Raw genomic sequence first — 14641 nt, 5'->3', positions numbered from 1 at the left:
GTTTTAATGTGCACGTCCCTACTTCATGTTTTAACTGACCAGTGGCAAACCAGTGACTGTCAGTGTTTGATGTACACACTGACAGTGTGTACATCAAAAAAAGCATGTTGGATCAAATGGTCAGAGGAATGTAGGGAAACTAAAAGTAGATCCGTATACAGTCAGCTGGCCTTTCTTTATAGCTTTCCTTACTAAAAGAGTTTTCTTATGAGTAAATGAATAAGAGGTGTTTTGTCAGCATCTGAAAAAGCCATAAAATGAGCTCGATTTAGATGTCAGATTTGATACCAAGAGCAACAGAATAAATAAACTAAAATTACAAAAAATACAAAATACAAAAATACAAAAATAAACTCAAGGTGCCTCAGCATTAGATGGGTTAACAGCGTCAATAAGTCAGATGTATTACACATGGACAAAGGTCTTTTAATGTAATATGTGTACAAAGACGTATACGCCTGCTCTCCAGCCTGCATCTGTGTGGGAACCACAACGCTATTTGGCAGTACTAACAAAGCTCTTCATATAAATACACACAGATACAGACACACACATGTAAAACACAAACATGGACTCCAGCCTTGTAAATACTGCATGTGTATGCAAGTGTAACCCCTCCCCACCATGAGGCTGAATGTTTTTAATGTGTCATACTTAATATTAAAAAAGAAAATCATTTAAATTTCTCTACAAACTTCAATCTAATATATAAATATATATATATAATTATATAAATATACACACACACTATATATACTAATATTCACTAATGTATTGAACTAAATCAACTTCCAAATATTGTAAATTCCCATCGAGACTGTATTAGCCTATTTTAGACCAGTTATTATCCGCTGCTGTCAGCACACCGTATCTCTCACACTATTTACATATTAATAATGTTTAACCAGTGTCATTTACAGCATTGACTGCAGCATGCCCACGGCACGTTCCGCTTCTATCGTCCAGACGTTGTGTCAGTGTGCGCGAATACAGGAGTGGTGTTTTTAATGTCGCCATCGTTGTGTGCGTTTTAAAGTCCGTATGCCTATGATGCACGTATCTATAAGTGTGCGTGTGATATATGAGCGAGTGTGTGCTGAATCTATGCACAGGGAGTTTGTACAGAAATGAAACTCTTATGTGTGCTTCTCCATTTGTTGTGAGCAAAGTATCCATGTGCCTGCTTCAGTCGTCTTGCAGTGTGAAGAGAAAAAAACAAAAAGTGCAGTGTTTTAAATCATGAGTGTGAATGTGATGGAAGCCACAAGAATATTGTAAAAACGTATTGTAACTCTGAGATATTCAAGTGACTCTTTGTCTTTGTTTTAGTGCCTAAAATGTATATTGGATAGTTGGCCTGTGCTCTGTCGTTAGCCGCATTCTAATGGCACCTTTTTAGTGAGGAGGATGTTCATTGATCCAGAATATGCAGTTTGCACACCTGAATGAACAAAGCAAAAATTGCCGGCTAACCTACGATGTGTTAATGTGAAAGAAATGTGTGTGATCAAAGTGATTAGAGCCTGACCGACATATCACCAGAAAGATTTTTCTTCAGTATTACTCAAAATCTGTGACTGAGTCATAAAATCAGCAGGAAAGTGTTTACAGAGGTCAACCCAGAAAGCTGTTGCTTAAATACAAGACAGGAAACAGAAAAAAAAATCAAATTAACCAGTCAAAACTTCATAGATAGGTCAGCTGACATATAATAGGTATTGGTTAATTGGCTAAGTTACGCCCAAGTAAATGATCTAGTCTGGTATTTACTTGGGCGTAACTTAGCCAATTAACCAATACCTATTATATGTCAGCTGACCTATCTATGAAGTTTTGACTGGTTAATTTGATTTTTTTTTCTGTTTCCTGTCTTGTATTTAAGCAATTTTTTACAATGATTTACTATGACCCTGATGAAGGCCACAAGCCGAAACGCGTTGGTCAATTATTAAAGTTGTTCATCTTCCCTCAAGTGTTACTGAAGTTCCTGCTTTATGATTGATGTGTCTGAAAGAAAAAAGCATTTTTAAATTACCAAGTATTGCTTCCGGTCTTTAAACTCTTTTGTTGGTTGGGCTCTAAAAGAGATGAAAAGAGTCTGATTTAATTGTAGGCAGCATACAAGCAAAGCATGTTTCCATTAACAGTGTCTATGGGTTAGTTTGGAGTTTGTGAGTGAGTTCATGATAGCAGCAGATGAATGACAAAGCTTTGTGTGGGTTTGGGTTATGTTGTTGTGAGTGGTTAATGAGAGGTGGCTAAAACTACATTTCCACACAACGCCACTACTGTGTGCTGTCAGTGATTGCAATAGAAAGCCACTTAGAGTGAGTATGAGTGTGAGAGAGGCAGACGGTGAGTGGAAGGAAGAGTTATTACAGCTAATTGGTGCCAGAGGGATTGTGGTTTCATACCCACCTCTGATTAGAGAAAACCCCCACCACTTTTAAGACCACTGGTACTCCTTGCACTATGTGAGTTGTCTCTGCTCTGATCCTCTCTAATTCCTGCTCCTGGCCTGGTTGTGGTGTGATGTCTCACATGGTCTCTCTCTCTCTCTCTGTACTCCCTTTTTGCACAACACTTCACACAGATGTTTTGTAAAGACAATATCTTTATTTCATGTCTAAAGGAATACTAAGAATAAACAAAAGATTATGACATCTGCTGCCTTGCTGTCTTAGTTTTTCTTTCTCTGCAATTAACAACCTTTCAGAAGGACAGTGCCGTCTCAGGGCTATCCCACCAAGCGGAGATCTCACACAATGCCAGCCGTGATTTGTTGTGGGGAACACATGTCACTTTCTGACCACATTAATCCCCTCTGGTGCGTTTTGAGCTTCCATAGCTGCCCCAGGACACAGGACACAGAGCTATTTATATGTAGGCCAAAGGTAAGAACATCACAGCTCTGTTTACACCTGCTGTGGATCCTGAAGCTCCAGATTGGCTGCAAATGACAACCTTAAAGAGTGAAGGAAAGTTACAGAAGCAGTGACCTGTGTTTATTTCATAAACTGAGTTTTTCCATTTATACCCTCTTTTACCAGGAAATAAGTGCATAATCAATGAGAGGGACTCTCTTCTTCTTAAAATGAGAGACACAATAGAATCACTGTAGCAACTATTAATTTTATTTTTGACTCATCTAGCTATTATACTTTTGAGTAAGATGTTAAGTAATCCAGTTGGAGAGGTGCTTCAAAAATGAAAAATCATGATGAAATCATTGGCAATTAATTCTGCAAATGTCTTAATGTTCGGTTCCAGCTGAACAGCTTCTTATAGGGAAGGGATAAAGATGTTCAGTGGTGCCATATTCTTTCCATAATCTGTGTCACATGGGTTGTAGAAGGGAAACAGAGGAACCTCCACAGTGCCCATGGAGAAGGTGTAGATTGGTGCCATGGTAAGGGCATTATAAAAAGTCACCTCCTCCTTTTCACAGTCCAAGAACACGCCAATGCGGACGAGGCAGAGCGACACCTTGATCTTTATCGGGTCTGGGTCAGTGCAGGCTAGGATAGAGCCGCTCTTCAGTGCCAAGGTCCACAGGCCGTTGGAGGTGCCTGTGGCAGACATCTCCCCTCTTGGGACGTCTTCTCTTGCCACACCCAGCCTCCACGCCGTCTTGCTCCCAACCTCGACCTCCCAGTAGTGTCGCCCTGTGGTGAAGCCCTCACGGCCCAGCAAGCAGTAGTAATAGTGAAACTGCCGCGGGTTGGCCTGGAAGTCTTTTGTGTCTTTATCCTCATCGAACCAAACTGAAGTGCAGGACTGGGAGAGAGTCAGATTCGGGTGTGCTGTTTCAGGGTCAAAGGTCACTGATGTAATATCTAGAAACAGAAACAGATTGAGGACAGTGACTGATGCTGCTTATTCACATGTGTATTGCATCGAATGAATGATGCTGTATGGAAATACTTGGGTAGAGGCAGCTTTTCATGTGTTTCCATATTCTGTACTGGATGGGACCGACAAACTGGCCAGAGCGAACCTCTGTGTCCACCTCCGCTGGGAGAACAAAGCTGACCTGAGATCTGTTAGGACACAGAGGGAAGGACTAAATGGTAGGAGGTCCATCTGTAAGACAGTCTCACAGATGCTAAACGTCCATACACACAGGATAAATGAGTTAAGAGGCAATGTCAAGATTCAGATTATTTACTAAAGTCACGCTACTGAGAAAACGTACCTTTTAATGAGATCTTGAATTTCCTACAAGAAAAGAATTCAGCCTTGATTAGTTAAAACAACATAACAGAGCACTTTTCTCATAGAAAGCTTTGTATTTGGACACGGGTCTGCTGTTTGGGCTTTTGTTTTCTAAATGAGAAACTGCTTTTTAATCAAATCAATCGAATCTAATGTAATACTTATTGATCAAATAAGTGCCAGTAAAGTGGTGTTGTGTAAGGGTGGCCCTTTGTAAACATGCATGCTCTAACTGTGAAAGTGTTTAAAGAGGATGAACAATTATAGAAAGTTATTTTTACTCTAAGGCGAGTGTGTCAAAGGAGCAGGGTGGAAAACAGTGGCTCTAGATAAAGCACTGTATTGCTGCTGCTCCTCACCACACACATAAACCCTGCCTATCAACACACCACAGCTTTGCAGAGTATAATTAGAGTCAAGTTCATAAAAGCCCAAGTTTAATTAACAATCACATGTCGTGTCTTCTTATTCAGTGACACTCTTCCTCACTTTGATCAGCTTAGGACTGTCCTCCTCAGTCAGCTTGTTGTTGAGCACTGCGATGGCTTTTTCCAGGTCTCGCCCTTGCCCCGCTATTTTCTTCTCTCTCTCCTTCAGCTGTTTCAGTTGCTTCTGTCTCTCCCTCCTCAGTCGCTCCAGGTCCCTCCACTCCTCCTCATCCAGGAAGCGGTGGAGGTTCTGAAACTCTGCTCTGATTTCCCTTTCTAGGTCATCAAACCTGTTCTGAAAGATAAATCAGGGAAAATGGAAAGAAAGAAATTTAGTATGTAGGTCAAACTGAAGGGTTTCTGTGTTTAACCAATGCTGGCTTCAGCACACTCAATTAGTCTGCAATAAACTGAAATAATTGTGTGTAAAAAGAGATAAAAGATAATGAATAAGGCGGGGATGGTACCTCTACTTCCACTGATTCTATGTATGTCTCTCTTTCTGCTTCTCTGCACTCATCTACCTCATGCTTGATTCTTTTAATAGCCTGGATGAGCTTTTCCTGTAACACACACACACACACACAAAGGAGACATAACCTTGCAGATAAAATACAAAGAGAACAGGAATCCTACTGCAAACAGTTTAAAAAAACAGGAAGCTAAAAATAAAGAACGTTCAAGAGGTAATGTATCTGCTCTCAACTGTTCCAAACACAGCAGCAGGTGGAAACCATAGAACTCGAAGCTTACCTTTTGACCACAGAGAAGGCTTTTTTGGCAGTTGTTGTTGGTGTCTTTAGCGTGGTTTTGGTACATTCCAGTTTTCTGTGTATAGGACAGAGCAGGAACAAAAAGACCTCTGTGAAATTGAAATAAGAGCGAAAGACGGCGTTAGAAGGAGAGAAACAAAATTAATGACATACAGCACAAACACATCAATATGGGGAGGGAGAGCAAAGGAGCGAGAGAGGGAAAACACACATGCCAGTACAACGAGAACAACAGTGAGATACAGTCAGACTATTAGAGCAACGAGGACGTACATCCAAGCAGAAAATTAACAAGAGGAAACGTATTGACAAGCACAGATCAGCAGCCACAGCCTGACTCGAGAAAATATGGCTCCATTAAAAGTAAGGGAAGAAATGGAGGGGTGGGAGAGAGGCAGATGACTGGAGCTGCCAGGAGGGCTTGCTGGCTGGCTGGCTGGGTGGTTGGCAGCAGCGATTTATGGCAGCAGACACAGAGGAGTCTATTTCTGTCTGCCAGTGTCTTTGGAAACAACGAGAGGGGCGGCAAGTCAGTGAGATATTGTGTTTCATATTGGCAGTTGTTTTGCCTGGAAGGGAGACAGTGTGTGTTTATTTTTGCAAGGTGGCTCTCTGATATCTGCCTGATCTGGAAGGTGCATTAAAAGATGCTGTTTCGCTATCGGTGCCCTGCCGGGTTCTATATCGACTGCAAGGGGTGGCATCTTGAAATGTGCAGTCAGCGTTTCCCTGCCCTTGGAGAAACACTATCTGCGCCCACTGCTTCTTCTCACTTTCTGTCTTAAAAAAATAAATAAATAAATAAACCTCCCTCCAGCCTGTCCACTTATCCAAACTTTTTTTTATATATATATATCTCTGTCTCACCCACACCCCATCAACTCCCCCACACACACTCAAGGGTCTGGCTGTGGGCTACGTGCACTGAAGCAGCATCTCTGCAAAATGTTCTTCATCTATAATTCATGGTGCTGGGTGCTGGCCAGTGACTGTGCTGAACTAAGGTTGAGCAGAAAATTCAGTGCACCGCAGGTGGAGGGGACAGGGAGATTTAATAAAATGCAGAGTCTTGACGCGCATGCATGCTACGTAACTCTTGACTGAGGATAAAAGTAGCTGTAAAGCATTGCTGGCTAGCAAATTTAGATATTTAGAATATAAAAGGATGTTTCATGAGCTTTGTGATCGATTCCTAATAAATCAGGTCTAGTTTCACAAACTATTGTGTTACAATACTAATACAGATAATGCTTAATACATAGAAAAAAACTACTACTAGTAATATATGTCTAATACTTTATACTAAAAGAAATAAAAGACATCTGATGCTTGCATTTGTTCATGTGGAACTTTTCTTTCTCTAAATGTGTATTTATAAAAGCTTGAAATCTGCACATATTTGATTTGGTATGGGTTTTACTCTGGATGACCTCCCTAACACAATCCTCCCAGGGATTTGCGTCTCCTCTTCGTGTTTATTTATACATTTAGAAAAATTTGAGAAGTTCCCACCATGCAGAAAACAAGGGAATAAACACACAAGAGAGCATACTATGTCAAACCCAAGTTTGGGACATCGGGCACAGAAAATTGCAGGGAGACATATCTAAGGGAGTTCAGCAGAACCCCAGTGCAAAAAGAGAGAGAGATGAGGAGGAACAATATGAGGAAATTTGATTTGCAAGAATTCACATTTGGATTACTCCTCGTAGGCCAGAGAGAAAGGTTCAGGCTACGGAAGACTGGGCCAAGGTAAGCCCATATTTTGGTTTTCTGCCCTACACTGTTCCTTTCAGTGACTACTCCTGCTTTTATAAGTTGCAACCAGAAAGTTGATCCAAGTCTGCATAACAGGTCTTTAAAAATATGCACTTAAGAGGCTCAACTTAGTTCCCCAATGGGGCTGAAGTTTCCACTCCTGCAGATGGAAAATATTTTGTCATGGGCACAAATGTTTGAAGGACCTATGCAACTTGATTTTAATGGTCAGGGAGAGAATAGTTTTAGAGCACTGTGCAAACGTTGTGAGCCATCCCTAACTTCTCTATGTTTTGTGTAAAAACATGCAGACATAAATGAAAATTTGGAAACAAGAATTCTAATAAGCTTGATAATTAATATGCATGTAAAAAGGTATGACCACCTTTATTCTTCAGCACAGCCAGAACTCCCTGTAATTGAGAAGCCTTTTTGGATTAGTTTCCCTCTTCTTTAAGTTCATTCAGATCTCTTCTTTGGATGTTGCCTGCCTTTTATTCTACTCTTTGTCAAGATGATCCCACACTGTTTCAATAATGTTGAGGCCTGGTCTCTGGGGAGGCCAATCTCTGACTGATAGTGTTCCATTGTGTGCGTTTTTTTGTTTGTTTGTTTTTTTGCTTATGCTTTCAATGCGCTGGCAGTATGTTTGAAATCACTGTCATACTAAAAATTAAAGTAGTGTCAATTGAGATGTTTTCTAGATGATATTGAATGGCTATACTTTTCTGGATTCGTAATTTCCCAGATCCCAAACACCAGTAGTTGAAATGCAGTCCTGAAACATGACACAGCCTCCACTGTGTTTTACAGATGGCTGTAGATACTGTTTAGAGTGTCTACAGTCATACCTCTCTCAATTAGAACCAAAAGTTTCAGTTTGGATTCATCACTCTATAAGACCTGTTGCCCTGTTTACCTTCATTAAAATGTCTTCTTGACAGCTGCCCTTCCACTGATAAGGCTTCAATGAATAGTGAATGGATCAGCTGAAGGTCCAGATGAGGATTATGCTAAAAAAAAGTGCTTTGAGTGCTTAAATTCATTCATTCAAGCACCATTTATGTACCAGTCCATTTTAACAAACAAAAACACATTCCTTTGAGAATAGTCAGCTACAAGGACTGGACTGAAAATGAGCTAAAACAAGGTAAAAGGAAGACTTTAGAGAAGATGCATGTGTGTAGTAAAGGAGGACATGCAGAGGGCTGGTGTGACAGAGGATGCAGGGAACAGGGTCAGATGGAGACAAGTGATCCGAAGTAGTGACCCATAAAGAGAACAGCTGGATGACGATGAAAAAGAAGAAGGGGATTTAAATATAAAATATTGTTGGGATTTTTAAAGTTGGTACTTCCACTCCTGCCCAGGAGGTGGCGGGAAAGCACCGAAATTGTGAATGTCAAACAACTGTAACAGCAGAAGAAGAAAGACGCACGAATACGACGTCAGATAGGTAAACAATAGCACGTCCCACGGCAGACTCAAGAGAGAGGTGTCATGAGATAAATTAGCTTTAAATTCACCTGAGTCGTGCTAGCATATTTTGTAATAAGCCTTCGTAAACATTTGAACTGTTCGTGGCGCTCTAGCTATAGGTAGCAGGCTAGATATCGGAGCTAGCTGAAGGTACGGAGGCTGGTTCCGCTGGAAACGAAGAATGTGCTTTTACAGACACTACCTGCTATAAAACAATTACAGTTAGTATCCACTGCTGCTAACAAACTGCAGATTTCACGGTTTAATTATTTGCATTTTAGACATGAACGGCCAAGCGGACGTCGAAGTCGACTACAAGCGGAAATACAAAAATCTCAAACGGAAATTAAAGTTTCTTGTTTATGTGAGTGTTTTCATTTTAAACCGTCCCGTTTCCTCCGCCGTGCTATAGTTGCGTGTCTGTCTTTGCGCTGATTTCGTTTCGCTGGTTTCCTTTTCCAGGAGCAGGAGTGTTTTCAGGAGGAGCTGAGGAGAGCACAGAGGAAACTTCTGAAAGTTTCCAGGGACAAGAGGTTTGTGAGGATTGTGTCTTCATATAGGTATGCTTTGTGCATCCTAATGGAAATGCAAAAAATAATTTTCTATACATGTTTTCCAGCTTTCTTCTGGACAGATTGCTGCAGTATGAGCGAGTAGATGAAGACTCATCAGGTAGACTAGGAACATAAAACCTTTATGAGTAAAAACAAAAGCTGTTGCTTCTGAAGTCCTGTGGATCAATTTTGTCTTTGTTTTCATCATCAGATTCAGAAGCAACTGTTTCCTCGGAAAACAGTGAAGGGGAAGGACCCAGAGAGAGGGAAAGGGAACGAGAGGGAGCAAAGAAGTAAGTCGGCTATTTAAGTAAATTAATTACCAGGTAGATCAACCAGAATCATTCACTTTTGAGTAGGTTCATATTTAACCTTTTATTTCCACCCTCCACAGACGTCTTGTGCAATGCGAAGTTACCTGTTTACTTTGCATTGCACAACACTGTGTGTTATAAGTATTCATAGTAGTTGCATGCTCAATGAATCACTCATTTTATAGTTTGAGCCCAATGAATTCTGGTGTTGTCATCTTGGAATAAGCCAGTGTATTCAGGGAAGAAAAAATTCAGTGATGGAAAAATCCTGGGCATTCAGTATATTCCGGTAGTTAGCTGATCTCATTTTCGGACAAATAACACTACCAAACCAACCCTAGACAATCTGAAGCAATTACAGATCATAACACTGACCAACAGGTTCCCATCTGAAATCGGATAAATCTGGGATTATATGACCACATGATCTTTTTCCACTGTCCAAGATTCTAATCTTTATGCTCCCTAAACTGAAGCCTTTCCCCCCAATTAAACACCAAGTAGTTTTCTTAAGGCTATGTGTGGAAATACCCTGTCTTTCAGTATTAAACATAGCCATATTGTATGATTTGATCTAGAGTCATTCAATCATCACCACTTCCAGGTTTAATGATGTATTGAACAGTTCTTAACCCAATTTTTGTAGTTTCAGAGATCATCCGGAATGCATGCAGGCCATTAATTTGTCCCTTTTGAAATGTAGCTCCATAAATGAAGCGTGTGAATTACCACAGTAATTGTTGGTGGAAGGCTCTTTCCTATTCGAGGTGTTAAATCCAGGTGGTGACTGGATTTGGCCAGTCAGTTTATATTCAAGCATTAAATGATATTAAGGTACAGGTTAGAGTAGTGATTTCCCTTTGTTTAGTGTGAGTCTCTAGCCAACACTAATAAATCATAAAGTGAGTATTTTTACTGTTTTACAGTGGCTGAATGTTGTTTTTCTCCGTTTTCTTAACTGTGACTAGCTAGCACAAGAACGGTGTTTTCACAATTCTGTATGAGAAAAAAAAAATTCAGCATAATCTTTCTGTCACCCTGTCTCTGAGGGAGAAGGTGGCTTGCCCTCCCACTTAGTGACAGGGTGAGAAGTTCAGTCATTTGGGACGTACTAGGAGTAGTAGCAGTGAAATGTTCCATGCATGTTCTACTGGGAGTAGGCCCCGGGGTAATCCCAGGACACCCTGTTCCACCGAGTGAGCTGGAGGAGGTGGCTGGGGAGAAGGAGGTTTGGCTTCTCTGCTGCCCCAACGTTCCAGCCCCGAATAATCAGCAGAAAATGGATGGATGGATATGCAATGAAGGCAGTAGGGGGCATTTTAAAGCTAGGTTTATTTGGGCTTACTTTACATGTCCAAGCCAAGTAAGCCTGTTAGGACAGTTGAGTGAAACATTTGTGCTTTCTAATTGTTAAACAAAACACATTCATATTTCTTTTTATTTAATCCATGACCTTCTTTTCAGGCGAAAAAGTAGTCCCGGTGCGTGCCTCCCTTCATCATCATCTCCTCATCTCTCCCTGCTTTCCCGTCCTGGTGTGAACTCCCTGCAGTCATCCGGCTCTGGGGCCTACCTCAACGCTGTGAGTTTCTTTCCCCTCTTATCTTATTGCAACCAACAACAATAACATTGCCGTCATATTCATCTTCTCATCAAAGAGCATAATCTGTTTTTTTAATTTTGCATTATTTTATTCACAAGTCTGTTCCTTGCTTTTTGTTTTTAGATTTATAATTGCTCCACTGTCTTTTTATTGTTCATTCTTCTGTGTCTGTTTTGTTTGTTTTTCTGTGTGTCTGTCTTATAAACTGCCCTTTGACTGTGTGCATGCATGTTTGTGTGGTCATTTGACAATGATTTGGGGCCTGCGTGTGTGTTGGGCAGATGCCCTTCCCACCAGAGTATTTGGCTCCCCCAGCTGAACGAATGAAGAAAGAGAGAAAAACAAAGACGGCAAAAAACAAGAAAGAGACTACGGGGAAGGTGAGAGAGGAAGAGGGGAAACAAGATGTTCAGAGATAAAAATAATTATGATCAAACACTTCACGCTTTATTCTCACAAACTGTACACAAACCAGCTATTTATATTTGATGGCCCGGCAGGCTGTTTCCAGTATTTTCAGTTTAGATGCATATTTATAACAAAGTAAAAAGCATCTAAAATATGTATATTTCATAGTACAGTTTTTCATTTTTATTGCTCTAACAATGGCATTTCAAGACCCTTTTGTTGAGCCCCAAAATGAAAAAATATATGAGTGCATATACAGTTGTGATAAAAAAGAAAGTGCACCCTCTGTCAATTGTAAGGTTTTACATATCAGGATATAATATTTAAAAAATGATCTGGTGTTAGGAGGTTTTAAATTGAGCTAAATACAACCTGAGATAAACAACACATGGTCTTTACCAAAAACATAAACTGCAGAAGCAGTTTGTGGAAAAACAAAGTGCGCCCAGTGACTCAGTAGCTTGTAGACCCACCTTTAGCACCAATAATTGGAAGTAATTTTTTTCTGTGTGACTTTATCAGTCTTCTTCAGTTCATTGACGTTTGTTGGCATTCATTTATGCACAGCTCTCTTAAGCATTCCAGTCAGGTTGAGGTCTGGACTTTGAGCCATCACACCTTGATTCTTTGCTTTTTCAGTAATTCTGTTTTAGAGTTGCTGCTGTGCGTGGGATCTTTGTCCTGTTGCAGAGTTAGCCAACAGATGATGTCACATTTGACTGTAGAATGCTTTGGTGTACACAGGAGCTTATGCTCCACTCTATGACTGCAAGGTGCCTGAATCCAGCGGCTGCAAAGCAAGCCAAGTCATCGTCCCTGCACCACTGCACCTGACACTTGATATAAGGTGTTTGTGCTGACAGGCTGTGTTTGGTTGTTTTGTATTTTTTGCCATTTCTCTGAGCATTGTGTGTTAAGACCCACTCCTGTGAGGATTGGCAGCTGTCTTGAATGTTTGCCCCTTGCGAATAATCCTTCTCACTGGAGAATGATGGGGCAGATTGTTTGGAAATGCCCTTGGGCAGCAACAGTTGCTTCTCTAAGATTGCTGATCATTGCTGATGGCTTGTGTTAACACACATCTGAATGCTCCAGACCAGAAAACTGCCAAATCGTCTGCTTTCATAAAGGTGCTCACATTTGCTGATTATCAATTAACCAAGTGCATTTGATTAGCAGCATCTGGCTGCTACCTACACTCCTAATGACACACTGTAATATGCAATTGTTACGGTTGTATTTACCTAATTTTAAGACCCACTAAGAACCAGGTGAATTTATTTATTTTTTATTCTATCCGGATACATAAAAGCTTAGATTTTAAGTAGAGTGTACTGTCTTTTTACCATGACTGTTCATGCTTTGTCCTGATTTACTCCGGTCATCTGTGACATTACCATCAATCCCCACTCATCATTCTTTTACACTCCGTCCATCCCTCGCTTTGTCGTTCCAAACAACAACTTCTTCTTTCTGATCTTCTTAGGTCGTTACTTCAATGGCAGCTAATTACCCATCAGGCCCTGCAGCTCCTCCAACAGCCAGTGGCCACTTCAGCTGGGTTCCTAGACAGATGTTTAGCGGAGATGCAGCTGAGGAGGAGGGCGAGAGCGACGGAGACAGTGACAGAGGAGACGAAGACAGAGGAGAGGGAGACGAGGCTGAACTCGTCATTGACATCCCTAATGAGTGAGCCTGAGTGTGCGATTAGATTTATTTATAAGTGAGGGAAATGTATGTGGATGTAAGGTTGAAAAATAGAACAGGGTTCAATGTATTTCTGCATTGAACAAACAAGTCCACACTTTTGAAAGGAGGGTCAAGCTCCCCCTTGTGGACTTAAGCTTAACTGCAGCAGCGCTGTCCAAACAATATCATCAGTAGTGCGTTTGTGTAAAATTATGTCGGGTTATTGGTCTGTGACAAAAGTGCAGTCTGCAAAGGATTAAGAAAGGTCTGGAATCACTGAGCTGGATGGATACTTTACTTTGTACAGCGGTTTCAAACTACCTGCTGATTATTTTTGTCAAAACATCCACACAAACTGAATACTAGGTGTGTCCTTTGTTTTTTTTATTGCTTAACAGCTGTCTCTGACTTTGTATTGTAGAAGTGCTGCAGTCCTTTTAAAACTGTTCAACTGTGACATAAATGTGTGTGCAGCTTTAAGTTTTGTTTACTTGTTACAGTTTTGACATTTCTCATTTGTACTCACAGTTTATTTCATCAAATCGGTCAAAAATTAAAGTGTTTCTCATGAATGGGTGTGTATAGTTTTTGTACCCATCCAACTGTGTGTCAGATTAAAATAATTTCAGCAGACTAAAAGTTTTTATTTAAACTTCACTTGTGTGTGTGTGTGTGTGTGTGTGTGTGTGTGTGTGTGTGTTATTCACAGATTCCACCGATGCAGCTTTACTTAAACAGAAAGTGTTTATGTGTTTACCAAAATGCATTTGTAACATATTTTGTAAAGTGAAAGTGTTAAATTGCTCTTATGTTGTGGTTTATTACCCCACCCTGAACTCACACCCTGAAACTCCCATTCCACAGCTCCACACAGACACTGAAGTAGGCAGTCCTCTTTGTACTGTGTTGCATTTAGCTTTTTTAAATATTTACAACACTAAAATACTGCGTAAACTTCATGTCCATGTCACTTACTGTGTATGACTGTCTTTGCTTGCTTGACCTCTTTGCAAAGGAATCCTGATACCGTTGTTGACTGAAGCCCAAGGGTACATTTGGCTCATGTTGGCCATAACTTTTAAGCAATGTGAAGGGAGCGTGGCGCGACTCCAGCTCTTCATGACTAAAAGGGAGTGCAAGATATTTTTTTCCTTTGACTCTAGAGCTGTGGTATTGCATGCAGATTTCTGTTTTTGCGACATAATGATTTTGCAAAAAGCACTCAGTGCCAGCGTCATGCCTCAACAGGCACGGTTCTGATATTTAGGAGGGCAAATGTGCAAGCCATGAAAGGGAGTGTGTTCAGATTTCAAGAATCGCTGCACTCTGGGAGAGACAATGACCCGTGAAACTGTCGCTATCCAGATTTAGCTCTAATAAGGAGTTCATGAACAGACCCTGCTATATTTAGAGTTCACTT

At 40.7% G+C, this 14641-nt stretch overlaps 2 protein-coding genes across 4 annotated transcripts; one reads left to right on the top strand and one right to left on the bottom strand.

Annotated features, from left to right (window-relative positions):
* Window positions 1-3147: 3147 nt before the first annotated feature.
* LOC146622842 (zinc-binding protein A33) lies at window positions 3148-5791 on the bottom strand. Of its 2 annotated transcripts, XM_085365452.1 has the most exons (7): window positions 5690-5791; window positions 5397-5505; window positions 5111-5206; window positions 4705-4938; window positions 4196-4218; window positions 3925-4040; window positions 3148-3836 (listed from the first exon to the last, which is right to left on the bottom strand). In XM_085365452.1, exons 2-7 carry the CDS (start codon window positions 5460-5462, stop codon window positions 3283-3285), a joined length of 1089 nt encoding a protein of 362 aa, XP_085221578.1. In that variant the 5' UTR covers window positions 5463-5505; window positions 5690-5791; the 3' UTR covers window positions 3148-3282. The 2 variants fall into 2 exon arrangements, with proteins under 2 accessions (XP_085221578.1, XP_085221579.1); XM_085365453.1 differs by lacking the exon at window positions 5690-5791 and having other exon boundaries at window positions 5397-5508.
* A 2805-nt stretch (window positions 5792-8596) lies between these two features.
* ino80e (INO80 complex subunit E) lies at window positions 8597-13763 on the top strand. 2 transcript variants are annotated; one of them, XM_085365451.1, is made up of 8 exons: window positions 8597-8630; window positions 8935-9017; window positions 9116-9186; window positions 9273-9325; window positions 9419-9500; window positions 10986-11103; window positions 11406-11504; window positions 13019-13763. In XM_085365451.1, exons 2-8 carry the CDS (start codon window positions 8937-8939, stop codon window positions 13223-13225), a joined length of 711 nt encoding a protein of 236 aa, XP_085221577.1. In that variant the 5' UTR covers window positions 8597-8630; window positions 8935-8936; the 3' UTR covers window positions 13226-13763. The 2 variants fall into 2 exon arrangements, with proteins under 2 accessions (XP_085221577.1, XP_085221576.1); XM_085365450.1 differs by having other exon boundaries at window positions 8616-8803.
* The last annotated feature ends 878 nt before the right edge of the window (window positions 13764-14641 follow it).

This window comes from Diplotaxodon limnothrissa, linkage group LG11 (assembly GCF_057381915.1).
Source record: "Diplotaxodon limnothrissa isolate DT_005_m linkage group LG11, D_limnothrissa_male_GT1.1, whole genome shotgun sequence".
In the NCBI taxonomy this organism is placed as follows: domain Eukaryota; kingdom Metazoa; phylum Chordata; class Actinopteri; order Cichliformes; family Cichlidae; genus Diplotaxodon; species Diplotaxodon limnothrissa.
Note: the sequence above shows the minus strand (reverse complement) of the source record. Positions and strands in the feature narration are given on the sequence as shown.